Consider the following 18,331-nt stretch of genomic DNA (forward strand, 5'->3'; position numbering starts at 1 on the left):
CAGTTGATCTCCCTATAAAAAGAACGTAAAATTTTTTTGGAAAGTTTAAAGGTCTTATGAACCTGAGCATTTTATCTCTACAAATTTTTGTTTCTTGCAAAAATATTATGTCACGACTAAGCATTATATTTAAATCAGAGATATAATTTCTAATATTTTTATTTGCAAAACCATTGCAGTTCCATGCGATTATTTTTATTTTTAATGTAAAAGAAAACTAAAAGAAAACCAAGATAAATGAATATTAAAAGCACTTAAAAGTAAGACAGTGATAGATACCTGAGCTATTTCTCCTTGATAACCATTTGTTATAAATCATTGCCTATGAATTGTTATAAATCATCTCTTGAGATGCGGTATTGTTTATACCATTAGTTGCTTCAATTCATAAAATATTCGGTGGGTTGACATGGATGTTGTGTTGGTTCATTTAAGGTTCTTGATTAAGGGTAGAGTTTCTCATTCTCTTATTTTGTCTACGTTGGTCATTTGCTTCAGCTTCAGCTAACTCTTCAGCCATTGAAGCAGACATAGTTCTTTCGTCATTGGTTTCATAAACATCTCTTACATTTTGTAATATTTCCTCATATTCAGTTGTTGTTAGGCTATCCAGATATAATAAATGAAAAGACGTGGGTACCCAAATATACCTCAATCTAAAACTTTTCCACCTATAAGTCCTTTATCCGAAAGTGATTGTCAATGGACTGAGTCAAGGCAATACAACTAATCGGTTCACACTTCGTGTGATCGTATATGGATACGAGATCGAGACAATACAACAACGAAGTATATTTACTTCATAATAGGTTCAGACTTAACCAAACACAATAGGTTTGCTATCAAGTAAATAGGAACTAACGTTTGTATATTTTACTTCTAATTATAATAAAAAAAATTATAATTACGAAATAGAAAAGTAAAAGACACGTCAAGATTTTGTTAACGAGGAAACCGCAAATGCAGAAAAATCCCGGGACCTTTTCCAGAATTGAATACTCTCAGGATTAAGCCTCTATAAAAAATCTAAACCAACTTCATATAGTTGAGACCAAACAACTAAATCTATAGTTCACCTAGTTCCGTCTGTATCCCTGCGCCTCCAACTTGCAATAAGTCACGCACTTGGAACAATTCCTTTGATTCGTATTCCAAACAGTAAAGGAACAAAAAATCTGTCGGTAACAACTCTTTTCAAACAACGTGATGTGAGTTTGACAAAAGGATCTTCTGTTTATCCCAATACACCCCTTTGTCGGGTTCTTAGATCAATCAATCAACAACTACCAAAGTAATTGTTTAGAGACTATGCAATCAATACTTTGAATCACAAAGAATTGTATTGATGCCAATCTACTCAACTAATCAATCAAGGTTATCACAAAGATAAACCGATTATAGTTGGATCCCCAACCGATCAAGTTTTGTGTGCACCAAAGATTATGAACTCAAATAAGAAATCTTCTTTGTCTTCAAATTTTCTTAGATCTTCAGTAAACATCTGCACACAAACAACTTGAATCTCTTGTGATCAATCACACACAGAACGGAGTCTGTTAACAACGGATTATCACAAGACGTCTTTAGATCTACAAACAGTTTTAAAGATCCCCGTCGAAACTTCGATCTAGTTTGAGTGAATCTTATATTAGAAGAGAATATTCTCAAGCATAAAAAAACTAGGTGCAATCAAAGTTCAACAGCCGTTAGTCAATCAAATCAATCGAAAACTAATAATAAACAACAATTATCTAGTTTCCCACCAACGGTACTCGTAGAGATTCTCAATCCCAAAGAAGTCTTTAAAACGAGCGGTCGTAAGAGATTTCGCCTAGTTAGGTACTTTCCTGTCCGAATAGAAGGCTCCACCAGTAACAACACAACTAGGTAGTTTTTCTGGCTATGAGGATTAGTTTGCTCGAAATGCAAACCTCAATATTTATAGACCAAGGAAGTTTGGACACCAAGGAATTTCCAAAACCGAATATTCTCAAACATATGCAATAAACACAAAATCGGTTTTCATAAATTCCTGGAAATGCTCTGTCCAATTAATGACCGAAATCTTAGTAGAAAATTTCCAATTAGTAAATGCACATTACTAATTATTATTTTCTAAAGATATGCAATTATTTAAAGAAAATATACATATCAATTATGAATTGTACAATGCTTTAGTTGGTAACCGAGCAACAAGATGGGCACCAGCTCCTTTTTGAATAGCAACTCCTAATCTATGAAAAATAAAACTACCAAAACCACTACCAGCATCATTGCTAACTAAAAAATTCTTCAAACGTTTAAAAAAACAAATAGTATCATCACCAAGCTCTCCCAAGGTGGTGAAAGCTAGAATACCCAAACCATACCCGTGTGAAGCACATACTTCCAAATATTTAGTACGTTTACACGCAGTAGCTTTCGCGATGGCTTGACCTGGAATGAATGTATGGACCCCCTCCCCAGTAAATGGAGAAACTCCAGTGACGTCCATACACACATCTTGTCCATTTTCCCAGTTAAGGACAAGGATATCCGCTGGGCGTAAGTCCTTGTTAGCATCTGACAAAAGTCCCAAATCAACTTCTTTATGCACAGGAACTCTAGCTTTGTAGAAAATATCCACAATTACATCACGAGCAAGATCATGACGAAACTTGCTAGAATATATCCATGGGCTTATTGCAACTAGACCATAAACTATCCTCACCAAACAAGGGAATACCAAGCTGATAGCAAACAACCGCTCTGAACTGTCTAGTCCCAAGGCATTGATCTAATCGACTAATGGGGACAGATAAAAGATAGTCTTGTGCATGCTTAACCCGGTTACATTTCCAAAAAATATAGTCTCTTGCAGACAACGAAAATTGGACAGGGATTTGCTTTTTAACTGCATCAAAATAAGAGACAGCCAAGGAGTGCATGGAAGGGGGTGCAGTATTATCGACACAATAAGTAGAAGGCAAACCACATAACTGAGTGAAGTTCTAAAGAGAAAGTTGATACGCAGAGCCATTATCTGTAAATAATAATCTACCAAGTATCGTTTTACGCACCGAGGTAGTCTGACTCTGAGAGGCAAGGTAACAATAAGTAAGAGTGTCTTCCATAGTGTAAATACCAATCCCACCATCCTTGATAGGCAAGGTAGCCAATCTCTGCTTCAAGGGCCCAAAACCATCTCCATCACCCGTAATTAAGAGTCTTAAATACATGAGTAAATGGTCGTCGTATAGATCAGAAGCTTGTTGTAGAGCTGTGGGATTGGTAGTACGCATCGCAAAATATAATCTAGACACACCAGCGCAATTGCGAAGCAACAACATCTCACTTTGAGGATCCTTGAGCTTTTTGATAGAGTTTATAAGTTGAATAGTCTTGTTCACCCTACTCAGTACCATGTCACTCATAAAATTCAAGTCCAGACCCCCCCCCCCCCCCCAAAAAAAAAAAAAAAAAGTTTGACACCATTACTGGGTCTACCAATATCAATAGGGAAAACACCTTCATCTAAGCTTCTAGGATCAACTGAGATCCAAAAGACCTCGGTCTTCTTAATATTAAGGTGTAGACCCCTACTCGGCCCTTCAGACTCTATTATGCTCAAAGCCTTGGCCACCTCAAGCGTGTCTCCAATAATTGTACCATCATCAAGGTGCCAAGCATGCAAATCAAGTGTATAACGAGAAGCAATAGACTTCACAAGGGGATGAAGTGTAAGAGCAAATAATAGGGGACCGAGAGGGTCTCCTTGTTGAACACCGAGTGCAGAAGACAAAATATATTCATCATAATAAAGTCTAGTCGGCTTGGCATAACAAAATTCAATCCAGAGAGAAATACCTGGACACTGAAGACGAACCTCTTTGATGAGATGAGATATGCACACCATGTTGAACGCATTAGAGAAGTCAATAACCAACATTGACATTTTATCTGAGTGACCTTTCAACTCCAACAACCCATTTACAGCATGTAAAATACCCTCACTCCCAACCGGCACACCAGCACCAGGAAATTGATGGAAATTAAAAGCATATAAAAGAATATATTTGAACAATAAAATCTAAGAATTATTTCACGTGTTCAAAGTATGTCGACATCTTAACTTTGTAAATTCTCTTTCATATTTAGAATCTTGGAACCGATTTGCCACACTTCCAAACGAGTTAAGAATTGGTTCATCTGTATTCCAAAAACATTCAATCACCAAACATGGGTTTCACGGTTCTACCAAAAAAAGGTTTCGGTTCTACCTCCAAGTGGCTACTAGGATCGGTCACACTAGTTTCCATAAAATGGCTAACTAAGTACCAGGATCGGTTACCACTTATTTATGGTACTTACTTGTGATCGGTTGCACAAGTTATAGGGTCGGTTACACCAATTACTAAAAATTTGTTAACTTACTACAAGGATCGATTACCATCTTGTGATTAGTCTCAACCAAGTTTTAGGATCGGTTGCCCAATGACTAGAGTTGATCACACCAATTACAAATATCGATCATACCATCTCAGGTGATTACTTAAGATCGGTTTCACTAATAAAAGTCATACCGATACATAAGTCAGGCATCAAGATACAACAGTTATATATACTAAACACACATATTGGTAATCCAATGGATTTGCACTGAATAACAATACCAATAAGCCTAGCGATTTCCCTTTTGATTCACAAAACAAGTTTATAAATTTACTTCCTTTGAACGAATGTAAAACATTGTTTCCTAGGACGAAATCTTCACCTATACCCATACACATAATCACAATAGTATTCATACGATTATGTCGATGTCTTATATACGAAGTTCAAAAGATAAGCGTTTCACTTCATATTGTATTCCTTAATACTATGTCTAACTAGAGTGTAATCATTCACAGCTTCGCAGTTATTTTTTCAATATGCACGACTTGAAATATACGTTAGGAAAACAATTCAAGTCAAAATATTAATAACCTCAAGAGGAAGGATGATGTCGTCGTTGTATATATTTACTTCTTCACATTATTCATGTCTTCGAGTAATACTTGTATGTCTCATATCCTAATAACTTTATAGCTAACCTATACGAAGTTGACTGTTGTAAATAATCAAGTGACTCTTTAAATGAGTTTTGGTTCACTAAAATATAACAAGCAAACTTGACATACCAACGCTTGGTGGGTTCAACCGAGCTATGCTCTAACAATAACTAATTCCATTCCATGCACTTTTGATTTTGGTGATAAATAACCAACATTTATCCCATATTTTCTTGAGTTGTAGTTCCCAATGATAACGAATCCATACATCCTCCTCTCCTAAAGTTTTCCACCAGCCACCACGATGTAATGGTTTTTTGAGATCCATTTTCTATTTCTCATAAAACCAATAGCTTCGTCAATAAATTTGACATCCAGATGTTCAAGTTTGAAGTAATTCAATTGAACAGTGAATACTTGATGCGTAAAGTCATAGTCTTCAGCAGATATTCCAGCTACAAACTTTTTGATTGCGAATAAAGATTCTCAAATTATCCAAGGACCATCTCTTATAACTAAATATTGTTCTGCTTCATTATTTAACCTTACCAACATAAGGTTATGACCCATGATACGTATCTCCTTGTTTCTGTACTTTCTCCGCAGTTAGTTAATTTCTTCTCTGATTACCCTCATCGGAATCTTATATTTGTACATAAGATTGCATGAGACTATTCTTCCGTAGCTGCAGTGATAGTGGAAGAGGAACCTACATCACTTGTTCACTCTTTTGGTATCTCCAAGGATGCATTCCTTAGTTGTCTTCACAGAAGGTTAATTCTGTATGCACGACTGTTTGAACTAGTAGCCATTGTTTTGTGTTTTTGAATCTTTAGATCTAAGGAATAGTTCTTATGAGACTAGAATTGGTTTTGATTTTTTCCTTAGTTGGATGATGAATATATATAATTCTCCAAAAAATATTCAGAGAGAGATAGAAATTTATGCTATCATAATGAATATCTCCTTAAAATATTGAGAAGAAAGATATATTGTTATCCTGGTGAACAATGAAATAATCTTCTTTTATGACGTAGCGAAATTTTCCTAAAGAGTTTAGGGGATACCACAAATTATGCATGTTATTTTTGTGGGGATCTAAGTAAGGAAACACATGCATTTTACGTAACTGATTGACACAAAATACGGGAAGTCTTTGCTTTGACTGACTTTTGAAAATTGGATTTTAGGAGGAATTGAAAATTTTGGAAGAAACTGGATCTTGGATGAGATTTATGATCAACAGGAAGATCAACATATTGGCTTCTACTAATGTCTAAGAGGATATAAGGAGATACTATATTACTATTATGAGTCATCACAAAGAGGATGACTTGCACCACTGCTTTCCACACCACTGTTCTTATTTCAGAAGAGACCATTCGGAAGAATCCACCACTGTATACCACAAATGATTATCTTGGATACACCTGCACAGGAAAAGAGATTACCCCTCATAGGAGAAGATTAGTTTCAAAAAAATGTTTAAACATAAGTCCTAAAAGAGAGATCTAACATCTTAATATATGAAAAATAAAAAAACGGTAAACTACTTTGATGAAGTAATATATATATATATATATATTCATAGGATGATTCCACGATATCCAATGAATCAAAACATGTTATATGAGACACATGATGATTTATAGATTTGAAGAAAGAAAAAACCTTGAAAAGGAGTTAAGATTGACTTAACAATAATAGACGAATATTTTATACATATAATATTATTTTCCATCTTCGTCATGTTTCGTATACCTATTTTCGAGCTTGGTCCTGTTTCATTTATCTATGGTTCTTCACCCACTAGTAGAAAATTTTGTGGGAAATCTCAAGGGATCTCAACTAATAGCCTAAAAATCTTGAATCCAGTGATCTGTGACATTTAGAATCTGGATCTAGTCTGGTTCCAAAAATATTCCGTGAGAGAAAAATAATTTTGGTGTAGGAATTTCATCCTACTATTCATTTATAAGCCGAACAAGCTAAAGGCAACCCAACCGTACCTGATAAGAACTGAAGTTGTACAACCCACTTATAGTCCTAGCTAGGTTGGACTAATTTTGTGATATATACTTTTTGTTTTTGAGACCTGTTTTGAGGCATACTGATTTTTTTTGAGGCATACTCATTCATTATCCCATCTAGGGTGGGTTTATAAGGGGTGTCTAAAGGTAGTGCAATTACTCATATATCCTTAAGCAATTCAAATTATTAGAGTGCCCTTATCCTCAAAAACCTAAAATCAAAAATCTAAATAATCTTTAAACTTAAACATCTTGGACTCCAATTCAATCAAGCAATTAATCAAGCAAAGGAAACACGAATCGAAGTGAGCGATGTTGGAGTGCGAAATCCAAATCTCAATTGCTCTCAGATGTATTTTAGAATGTTTGTAACAAACTCATCTTGTTTTTGATTGATTTTATTTTGTTTGATCGATAGAATATGCTTTCAAAGATGAAATTAGGGTTTTCAGAAGTTCAGTTCGGCTGATCTTGGAATCAATTTTGAGCCGAACCTAGTATATGATTTAGAAAAAAACTATGTTCGGCTAATGCGACTTTGCTAGATTTTGTTCGAATCAGCTGAACCTAGCCTTGTTCTTCGTTTTAAATTTTCAGAAGATCAGTTCGGCTGATCTTGGTATATCAATTTTGAGTCTAACCTAGTATATGATTTAGAGAAACACTATGTTTGCATGATGCGACTTTGCTAGATTTTGTTCGAATCAGCTGAACCTAAATTCGTCAGTTACAGAGTGAAGTTCGGCTGACAAGTTATCAGTCGAACCGTTCATCTGGTCAGTAAATCTGGGTTTTAAAAATTCAATTTTTTGACAGATTCAACTTATAAAAAGGACACTAAACCTCGCATAGAAGTCTACCTCTGATTTGAATCACACATTTTGGTCACTTCTAAACATTAAAATCCAAGTTTTTTTTTCATTTCTTCTTCCTCTCAAAAATCCAATTCTCACATAAATCTGATTTCTCTACTAATTTACCGCTAATAATTTAATTTTTAATCAATCATTAAAATTCCTAATTAATCAAATCTAATCATAATCATTAATACTAATTATATAAGGGTAGTTATGTCATTATCAAAAAGGGTTGATAACGGGTGATGTTATTTTTTATTTAGTGACCCTATTTTGACATTATTTAGTATGCCTCAAAACAGGTTTGAGAAAAATGTCACTTAGGCTCGTGACCTTCTGGGCTCAAATTGGTTTGATAATGCTTTTACCCACCCTATGGAATTGTCTTGATTGGATCTTTTATTTTTGTAATATGCAATTTTTTAAAAATTTACACTGACTAGAAATACGAGAAATATCCAAAGCACAAGATAAACTGAAATCCTACAACAATAACGACCACTTCATTCTAACTTACAATTTCCTCCACCCAATTCCCATGATTCCCTATCTTTTTTTTTTCTACTTGAATATCAAACCATAAAACCCACAGAAGAAAACCTTCATTCTTGATTTTCTCTTCTTACAATATCAAAAACAATGGCAACTTCACTCACTGCTGCAGTTTCTCTTCCTTCATCTAAGTCATCATCATCATCAACATCTGCACTTTCATCAAGAACATCATCTATCTTTTCAGATAGGATCAGCTTCCCCAAGGTAGTTACAAATATCAAATCTTTGTTTTTCTTTTCTTAAACATTTTGGATATTCTTGGTGATATAGACTTGTTTGAATTCATTCTGCAGAACTCTGCTTACACTGGTGGTATCTCTGTTTCTAACAATGCTGTTACCATAACATCTCAAGTTACTACTACTGAAGCTGCTCCTGTAAAGGTAGAAAAGATCTCCAAGAAGGATGATGAAGGAATTGTTGTTAACAAATTCAAACCAAAGAATCCTTATATTGGTAGATGCCTTCTTAACACTAAGATTACTGGTGATGATGCCCCTGGAGAAACATGGCATATGGTTTTCACCACTGAGGGTATTCCTTAATCCATTTCTAATAATATTTTGATTTTGTTAGTTATTGAGATTGTTATTCAATTCCTGTTTTGGTTCTGGATGATTTTTAGGTGAAGTTCCTTACAGAGAAGGACAATCCATTGGGATTATTCCTGAGGGAGTTGACAAGAATGGGAAGCCACATAAACTCAGGTTGTACTCAATTGCTAGCAGTGCTATTGGTGATTTTGGAGACTCCAAAACTGTAAGATTTACTTCATATACTGCATCAATAGTTTTCAACTTTCCCGTCTGCATTTGTGTTTCCGAAACTATGCATAAATCCTTGGAAAGAATCGCATCTGGCTTTATATAGATCGTCAAGGATAGTCTAGGATGCACGTGAAGCTTAATGCCAATATCTTGTTTCTTTTGCTTAATTTTTGGCCTAAAAGCTTATAATGTTGGCTGATCTTTACAGGTTTCACTGTGTGTGAAGCGACTAGTTTACACCAACGATCAAGGTGAAGAAGTTAAGGGAGTTTGTTCAAATTTCCTATGTAAGTGATCTACAGATATCTAAAAAGTTCTTGCAACATTATTCTTCATTTTCTCCAGGACGAGGCGAGCATTCTTAATTACATGCATTGCAACTATGGACCGCTAATGTTATATAGTGGCTATAATTTAGACGGTTTTACTCACTTATTTGAAAACAATCCTAGTCTGATTTTTATTTTCCTTAAAATTTTAGGTGACTTGAAACCTGGATCTGAAGTGACGATCACAGGGCCAATTGGAAAAGAAATGCTTATGCCCAAAGATCCAAATGCCACAATCATAATGGTAGTTTTTCTTCTTTGCAAATCAGGATTCGTGATTTTGTTTTAGTGCTTCTTATGTCAATATAGAGTTCATTTGGCATGCGGGTTTATTAAGCTAGTGGTGCCTTCGTTATTGCAGCTTGGAACTGGGACTGGAATTGCTCCTTTCCGTTCCTTCTTGTGGAAAATGTTCTTTGAGAAACACGAAAACTATAAGGTATATATGCGTGCGCAAATTTCAGGGTTTAATGCATAATTCTTAGTTCCATTGGGAGACCCAAAATACGAAATACGGTATATTTTAACTTTTGTCTATGTTGCGGCATTTCTTGTCATGTTAAACAGTTTAACGGGTTGGCATGGCTCTTTTTGGGTGTTCCCACGAGTAGCTCATTGCTGTACAAGGAGGTGAGGTTTTGATTTCAGTTGCAATTTTCTCCATTTTGAAACTGCAACCGCAAGCGCAATTTTGCTCTAACAATTTTTTTCTATGAACGGCAGGAATTTGAGTTGATGAAGGAGAAAGCACCTGAAAACTTCAGGCTCGACTTCGCAGTGAGCAGAGAACAAACAAATGACAAGGGAGAGAAGATGTACATACAAACTCGAATGGCTCAATACGCAGAGGAGCTATGGGAATTACTCAAGAAAGACAACACTTTCGTTTACATGTGCGGGTTGAAAGGAATGGAGAAAGGAATTGATGACATTATGGTTTCTCTAGCGGCTAAAGACGGTAAGAAACATACATACCCGACCCCTAACTGCTTTCCATACTTACGGTTGCTTACTGTTGATATTCTTTGCACAGGTATTGATTGGCTTGAATACAAAAGAACATTGAAGAAGGCAGAACAATGGAATGTTGAAGTTTATTAGTTAACAACGATATATATTTTGCTTCTTATTGTATAATTGGTCTCATCTTGTCTAGTCAAGAATGTGTAAGATGATTGTAAGTTTCTCATAAGGTGCCCCTCCTGTGCACCATGAAACCAAACTCTAGTAGCAAGTATAAGTAGAGTTGTAATTGTTGTGAATTAGTGTCATTGATGGCTCCTGGTGTAAGAAAGCACTCTCCAACTCCTCTTTGTTGGTGTATATCAAATTCAGTTTTTTCGAACTTAGCAAGTAATAGCTGCATTCATGAAAATTTGCTTGATACAGATCTCACCACTCAGCTGGAAATAAAATGCTTTGATACAAATTGAATATTGTTGCACTTATATTGCACAATTTCAGGTTAAGAGGAGACAAATTTCATACAAATGGGAGGCTTCACCTTAGCCAGACCAAGGATTGCTGAAGGGAGCATCCATAATCCTTCTCCACACATTAAACCAGAAGCAATAACATGGATCATTAGAGCGGCTTTCTTTTTCTCAAGTTTTTCATATACATACACAATCAAGCTCCCAATGCACATATCAATTGCAAAACTTGCACCGACAAGAAATGGAACCGTCATAGCCATAGGTATAGGAACCCACTTCCCGATCTTCGATGGAGAAAGGTCTCTCACCAAGTTAGCCAGAAATGCAAACGCAAAGAACCCGTAACACAGCTGCAAACAATGGCTAGGCAATGCAGAGAAACCTTGCACTCCGAGAATTCCCATATTTCGGAAAACTAAAGCAAATGGAGCTTTATATTCTCCAGCAGGGTTTCCTATATCAAAGGCTTTCCAGTAAAGAAAGAAGCATAGAGGAGTTACAATACAACCTATTACTGTTCCGGCAGCCTGGCTTATAACCATGGAGCGAGTGGAGGTATATGTCAGGTGACCGGTTTTCAAATCTTGCATAAGATCAGAAGAGATAGAAACAATTGCATTTATGAGGCCAGCACCTACAAGCCCTGCAACTACTCCATTTTCTCTCCCCGATATTGCTGCTAGCACAAACAAAGCTACTTTTGCATAGTTGTATGCCATGTTTATGTCAGTTAAGCCTGCACCATATGCGTTACAAAATCCTAGAAACGGAGCAAGGACGTAGCATACTATTACGTAATACCATTTCAGTTGGGGGAACATGAGTGGGATCGCAATGACGGAAACAACGGAGAGAAGAATGTATCCAACACATGCAACCCATATGGGAATACTGTCCCTCATGAAGATCTCATCTCGCTGAAGATCTTCAAGAGATTTAGCCGACGGATCATTAACTGGAGAGTAAAAATACGAATTTCCTTGAGCAAATTTGTCAAACCACATCAAAAATCTTAAAACCTACTCCATCAAAAGAACACACTAGATACATTTTCCTTTTTACCTTCGATGTTGACTTTAACTGTAATGCCAACTGCAAGATGAAACTTAGCTTATATAAAGACAACTCTCTTTATTGATGTTTAGAAAATCTCTCAAAACTAAACACAAGCTCTAATCTTGCTCATATGATCAACCACAACTTTGGTGATCATATATATATAGAACTATGAATTCCTTTTCCTAGTCCTATTACCTTATTACATGTCTTTCCTTTTCTTAGAACTAGATGACTTCTAATTCCCTTAGGATTACATCAATTTCCTAATCTTGTCCTAACCAGCTTGTTAGTGACTTCTATGTTGAAGTTTAACCAACATTCTCCCCGTTAAGCTTCAACCTTACCCGTGACATATCTTGTACTCCAATCAGTTGTCTCATTTCTTCAAACTTGATCCGAGCTAATGCCTTTGTCAATATATCTGTTTTCTGCTCAGTTCCTGGTATGTGTTCAACGTTGATGATCTCCTTGTCGATACATTCTCGTATGAAATGATACCTTTTGGGAATGTGTTTCGTCTTCCCATGAAACACTGGATTTTTAGTGAGTGCAATTGCAGACTTATTATCAATCTTAATGAGAACTTTTTCAGGTTCTCTTCCTTTGATTTCACCCAACAGTTCTTGAATCCATATTGATTGTTTAGCTGCTTCTATTGCAGCCATAAACTCAGCTTCACAGGATGAGAGGGCTACAGTGTCTTGTTTCTGTGAACACCATGTAATAGGTGCTTCTCCTAGATAAAATATATGACCAGTTGTACTTTTTCCATCATCTTGGTCAATATTATGATTGTTGTCACTATACCCCAACAATTCATTTTGATCCTCCTCGGCCATACTTCAATCCATAGCTGATTGTTCCTCTTAGATATCTTAATATCTGCTTTATTACATCACCATGAGACTTGCGTGGACTCTGCATATAACGGCTTGCTACTCCCACAGAGAAAGCCAAGTCTGGTCTTGTGTGTAACAAGTATCTAAGGCATCCAACATTTCTTCTATAACTCGTTGAATCAATCTCTGCTTCTTCTTGTGCCTTTGAAACTTTAAGTCCAAACTCCATTGGTATCTTAGTTGGATTACAAGTTTCAAGTCCTGCTTCTTTAAGAATTCTCCTTGCATAAGCTTCTTGTTTAATCTGAATCCCATCTACTCCTTGATGTACTTCTATGCCAAAGTAATAAGTGAGTTTTCCGAGGTCTGACATCTCAAACTTTGATGACATTTCTCTCTTGAACTCATTGATCACCTTAAGGGAGTTGCCAGTCAAAAATAGATCATCTACATAGACTGCAATCACAAGAAGCGTTCCCTTTTCTTCTCTTCTGTATACTGATGTTTCTTTAGAGCACTTAACAAATCTGATTTCTCTTAAGATTTGATCTAACTTTGTATTCCAGGATCGAGGAGCTTGTCTTAGACCATATAGGGCTTTTGATAACTTATAAACCTTATGCTCTTGTCCTTTTACTTCAAAACCTTCTGGTTGTTCAACATACACATCTTCTCGCAATTCACCATGTAAGAATGTTGTCTTAACGTCTAAGTGGTGAATTTCCCATGAGTTTGATGCTGCTTCTGCTATTAAGAGACGAATTGTCTCTAGTCTAGCAACTGGTGCGAAAACTTCATCAAAGTCTATGCCTGATTCTTGAACGTATCCCTTAGCTACAAGTCTTTCCTTATATCTGTTGACAGTACCATCAGCATTCCGTTTTATTTTGAAGATCCACTTAAGACCAATCACTTTTACCTCACCTGGCTTATCAACTAGAAACCAAGTCTTGTTTCTGTTGATTGAAATAATTTCTTCTCTACATGCTTGTGTCCGTTTAGTCGAGACCTTTGCTTCCTGAAAATTCCTTGGTTCATCATTAACAGAAAGTAGCATTATCTCACATTCTTCTGCAGCTTGAAGAACATAATCCTCCAGATACTGTAGGCTTTTGTATATGTCTTGTTGATTTTCGCAGTGGAATGGGTTGAGTTATTTCATCGATCTCTTCTTCTTCTTCTTCTACTTCTTCGTTATTCTCAGTGTTTTCATTATTCTCTTCTTCTTCTTGATTAACATCATTGTTTCCATTGGTATTGATGATTATGGGTCCTTCGCCTTCATCAATTACTTGACCCCATCTCATGTGAAACATTCCTGGATCCCTACTTGGTCCATCATTAGTTTCTTTCCAGTTCCAGTTTGCTTTTTCATCGAATACCACATCTCGACTCACTATCACTCTTTCGTTGTTGGATTGAATAATCTGTAAGCTTTGGATCCAGGCTCAATTCCTAGATTCACAAGAGTCTGAGATCGATCATCCAGTTTCTTAAGAGTTGCAGAATCAACTTTTGCGTATGCTTTGCAACCAAACACTCTTAAATGATCTATGTTTGGTTTTCTCTTTCACAAACTTTCATATGGAGTCATGTCTTTCAAATATTTCGTAGGTATCCTGTTTATTAGGTATGTGGAGTGTCGTACATCTTCTCCCCATAGATAATTAGGTACCTGCATAGCCTTTAAAGAACTAAATCTTATGTGTCCTAACCTTGCGTGCCACTTCCATGTCTGATCTTCCAGTCTCATATTCAGACATAATGGCCTTCCAATCATGAGACTTATCTTGTAGAGTCTATTCTGTGAGCGTGAGACTCTAACTAAAAGTCTTCCACTTGGGTCATGAACTGTTAGATAATCTTGTTGCATTCTAACATCACATCCAACTTCTGTAGCTTGTCCTAAACTTAGAATGTTGCTTTGTAAGTTTGGGATGAAGTAGATGTTTGTGACAAGCTTCTGTTCTCTAGTCTTGCTCTGAAATAGAATTGATCCTTTCCCTTCAATTTCTACAGAAGATCCATCCCCAAACTTCACCTGTCCTTTGATTTTCTCATTGAGTTCAGAAAAGTAGTGTCTCTTACCAGTCATGTGATTGCTGGCTCCATTATCTAAATACCAGATTCCTTCTTCTCCATCCTTTGATTCGTAGTTCTTTGGTATTAGTTTTCCTTCGTTTAAGAATACAACTTCGTGCATGAAAAGAGTTGTATCTGCTTCCCTTGTTTCATTCTTGTTTGCTTCTTCCATCTTTTGTATTCTTTCAAGGAATACAGAGGAGAAGTGTCCTGGTTTATCACATCTGTAACAAATAATGTTTGATCTATCCTTCTTTTCTTTCCCTTGGTTTTGATCATTCTGACTTGTTGTTCTATCTTGTGAGTTAAACCTTCCTCCCCTTCCTCGGCCTCTGTTTACTCTACCACCTCTTCCACGACCTCTTCCTCTTGTCGCAGAGTTTTGTTGGTAAGAGTTTGTGTACAAGATTTTTCCTTGAGTTTCTCCATTGTTTTCTTCATCAAGGATTCTTTCTTCATATGCTTTCAATCTTCCAATTATATCTTCATAGCTAGTCTTCTTTAAATCTAAGACATGTTCGAGAGAAGCTATGATATGAATATACTTGGATCTTGGTAAACTATTGAGAAACTTCTTTACCAGTTTATCTTCATCAATGGATTGTCCAAGTGACGCAGCTTTTGAGGCTATCTCTGATAGCTTTCCTGCAAAGCTATCAATAGTATCAGTGTCTTTCATCTTCACTCTTTCAAATTCAGACATTAAGGTTTGCAGACGGGCTTCTTTAACTCGATCAGCTCCGAGATTACGTGCCTTTATTGCATCCCAAATTTTCTTTGAAGTTTCCTGTTTACCAACTTGTAGAACAAGACATTCTGGTATTGCTTGAAAGAGTAATCCAATGGAAACATTGTTTTTGTCTGGGTCCAATGTACCAGGATCAATTATTTCCCAAACTTTGTAGATTTTCATCAGTACCTTCATTCTCATGGCCCATACTGTGTAGTTTGTGGCCTTGAGGATTGGAACTTGTATTGATGGAGGCGTCAACTGTTTTGCACCCACAATGGTGGTTTCGTTTTCCATGGCTCAGAAACAAGCTCCGATACCAATTAATGGCAACTGCAAGATGAAACTTAGCTTATATAAAGACAACTCTCTTTATTGATGTTTAGAAAATCTCTCAAAACTAAACACAAGCTCTAATCTTGCTCATATGATCAACCACAACTTTGGTGATCATATATATAGAACTATGAATTCCTTTTCCTAATCCTATTACCTTATTACATGTCTTTCCTTTTCTTAGAACTAGATGACTTCTAATTCCCTTAGGATTACATCAATTTCCTAATCTTGTCCTAACCAGCTTGTTAGTGACTTGTATGTTGAAGTTTAACCAACAAACTGTGCGTTTAATACTCTTGCTGGTAATGTATACAACTTTGAGAAAATTATAAAGCCAGTCTCCAAGAATGAGCGCAACGGCGATAAAAGACTGCAAAAGTGAACGGAGTTAGAAAGTTTTTGAGTGTCAAGAAAACAGTTGCCAATTTATGCAAAATAATTATGACGTAAAGAAATGGAAATTTTAGTGTTGAGACCTTATAACCACTTAAGCTCTTCATGCTGCTTTCTGATATAGTTGCTGGATACCATTCTCCTTTTAGGCCGCGTATCAGTGGCCACATCACTCCCCATGAAAGAATGGCTCCAAAAAGAGTAGACAGGTTAACTATATGTGAGCAAATCATCCCTGCTCCAACATAAGTCATGCTGAAATCAAAGAAAAAACTGCAAAACAGAAGAAACCCAAAATTCACAAAAAGTTTAACACCAAGAGAAAACATGAATATAGGCAGGTAATAAGAAGTAACACGTACGAATTCTTCCATGCTTGTAACCCAAAAGTTGGAAATTGCACGAATCCGCATGCGGCTCCACCAGTGTAGAACCATTGGAAGAAACCCCGGATAAAACTAAATAAAAAGAACTTTGCAAATCCTCGAATTTGCTTCCTGAATAGAAGATGTTATAGATAAAAAATTATGATCCGAAATCAAACTCGAGACAGGTAACCATTGAACTGAAGAGACACAAAGGGATCAGTTAGTATGAGTAGATCGTACTTAGACGTCTTATCTGCTTTAGGCGTGTGGAATCCATTTATGAGAACCGCCGTTGCAATGCCAGTTGGATAAGGTAGCTTGTAGTCGATTATCATGATCTTCACAAAGACATGTCATACACTTTTTATCAATAATGATTCGGAATTCAAGTAATATACTACTAGCAAAATATAATTTTTTACCTTTCGAAGAGGAACCAAAGATAAAAGGCCAATAAAGCTTGTAGTAAAAACAAAACCGGTCATCCATCCAATTCCTGGATCCTTATAACTCCCTCGGCTGTTTCCTGGGGTATCAACCCCTGCTAGCTCGTATATTTTCTTACTCAACCCCAATACAAAAGATCCAAATCCTCCTGCAGTTTCACCAAAATATATCGAAATGGAATACATATAGAGGAGAGCTAGAGAAAGAACGAGCGCAGTAGAGCACTTTACCTGAACTAACAAGACCATAACAAGAAACAACACAAGTTTGAATTAATGTATTTTCTTGCTTTGTAAACGGAGTAGAATTAAAACTAACTTTATCAAGTAGCTTAGTCCACCCCTTGATGAAAACATATGATACAAGAGCAGCAGAAACATTAAGATTAGGAGTAATTCCTACTGCGAGACTGAGCTTGAGTGCTATCACAGTGTAAATTGTCCCGATAATGATACTTGCAACTAATCCTCTCACTGTTAGTTGGCTCCTCCAATGTGGAATTTTCCTCGAAAACTCGTCATCTTGTGGTTTGCAGTCGGACTCTTCGAATTCTTCTATTTCTGTTCCGTTATTCTTGTCTCTCAGCTCTTGATCCATACTTCTAGCTTCAAATCAAACACTACTCTTGCTCGACCGTTTTGGTTTGTTTTTCACTCAATTTTTTTTGAACTTGAAAGGGAATACGTAGTACTATATGTTTTATCAGAGTACACATGACAAAACGAGTTCATAATCTTCTATGTTCTTCAATACCCTTTCCTCCATCAAATTATGATATTTTAAATTGGAATAACTAACCACGATGTCCGCATCTTCTTATGCACATCAAATTATAAATGAGAACAGCATGGTTGCTCTACTGTATATCCGTTGAAAAAAAAGAAAAAAACAGTTAATATTGTCCATGTCTACCAATACGTACCCTGGTTCTTCACCAAAGAGATGGAAAATTAATCTTTTGACATTAGATAAATGGAACCTTACGTCCAAGGAATAGACTAGGACAAACAGAAAATCCTTTTGTATATCTTAAATCTTGGCATCATTAATGGTGCCAACTAAAACCTTAC

The 18,331-nt window shown here is 36.2% G+C and overlaps 2 protein-coding genes across 2 annotated transcripts; one reads left to right on the forward strand and one right to left on the reverse strand.

Annotated features, from left to right (window-relative positions):
- Nucleotides 1–8,400: 8,400 nt before the first annotated feature.
- On the forward strand, nt 8,401–10,925 carry LOC113290546 (ferredoxin--NADP reductase, leaf isozyme, chloroplastic-like). Its single transcript, XM_026540140.1, has 9 exons — nt 8,401–8,676; nt 8,766–9,006; nt 9,098–9,231; nt 9,448–9,526; nt 9,721–9,812; nt 9,930–10,007; nt 10,136–10,198; nt 10,292–10,526; nt 10,602–10,925. Exons 1-9 carry the CDS (start codon nt 8,557–8,559, stop codon nt 10,667–10,669), a joined length of 1,110 nt encoding a protein of 369 aa, XP_026395925.1. The 5' UTR covers nt 8,401–8,556; the 3' UTR covers nt 10,670–10,925.
- A 108-nt stretch (nt 10,926–11,033) lies between these two features.
- On the reverse strand, nt 11,034–17,928 carry LOC113290554 (metal-nicotianamine transporter YSL2-like). The gene is made up of 8 exons (XM_026540147.1): nt 17,492–17,928; nt 17,237–17,409; nt 17,055–17,152; nt 16,809–16,943; nt 16,530–16,719; nt 16,296–16,423; nt 15,499–15,512; nt 11,034–11,959 (listed from the first exon to the last, which is right to left on the reverse strand). Exons 1-8 carry the CDS (start codon nt 17,856–17,858, stop codon nt 11,034–11,036), a joined length of 2,031 nt encoding a protein of 676 aa, XP_026395932.1. The 5' UTR covers nt 17,859–17,928.
- Between the last annotated feature and the right edge of the window lie 403 nt (nt 17,929–18,331).

The sequence above is a fragment of the Papaver somniferum genome, chromosome 1 (assembly GCF_003573695.1).
Source record: "Papaver somniferum cultivar HN1 chromosome 1, ASM357369v1, whole genome shotgun sequence".
Classification (NCBI taxonomy): Eukaryota; Viridiplantae; Streptophyta; class Magnoliopsida; order Ranunculales; family Papaveraceae; genus Papaver; species Papaver somniferum.

Bases quoted from the DNA above. Each gene is read 5' to 3' on its own strand.
- LOC113290546 (XM_026540140.1), top strand. From the start codon at position 8,557: ATGGCAACTTCACTCACTGCTGCAGTTTCTCTTCCTTCATCTAAGTCA. The intron at 8,677-8,765 runs GTAGTTACAAAT...TTCATTCTGCAG, and splicing joins ATAGGATCAGCTTCCCCAAG to AACTCTGCTTACACTGGTGG. The intron at 10,199-10,291 runs GTGAGGTTTTGA...TATGAACGGCAG, and splicing joins GCTCATTGCTGTACAAGGAG to GAATTTGAGTTGATGAAGGA.
- LOC113290554 (XM_026540147.1), bottom strand. From the start codon at position 17,858: ATGGATCAAGAGCTGAGAGACAAGAATAACGGAACAGAAATAGAAGAA. The intron at 16,944-17,054 runs GTACGATCTACT...TCTTCTATTCAG, and splicing joins AAAGCAGATAAGACGTCTAA to GAAGCAAATTCGAGGATTTG. The intron at 16,424-16,529 runs GTCTCAACACTA...TCACTTTTGCAG, and splicing joins AGAGCTTAAGTGGTTATAAG to TCTTTTATCGCCGTTGCGCT.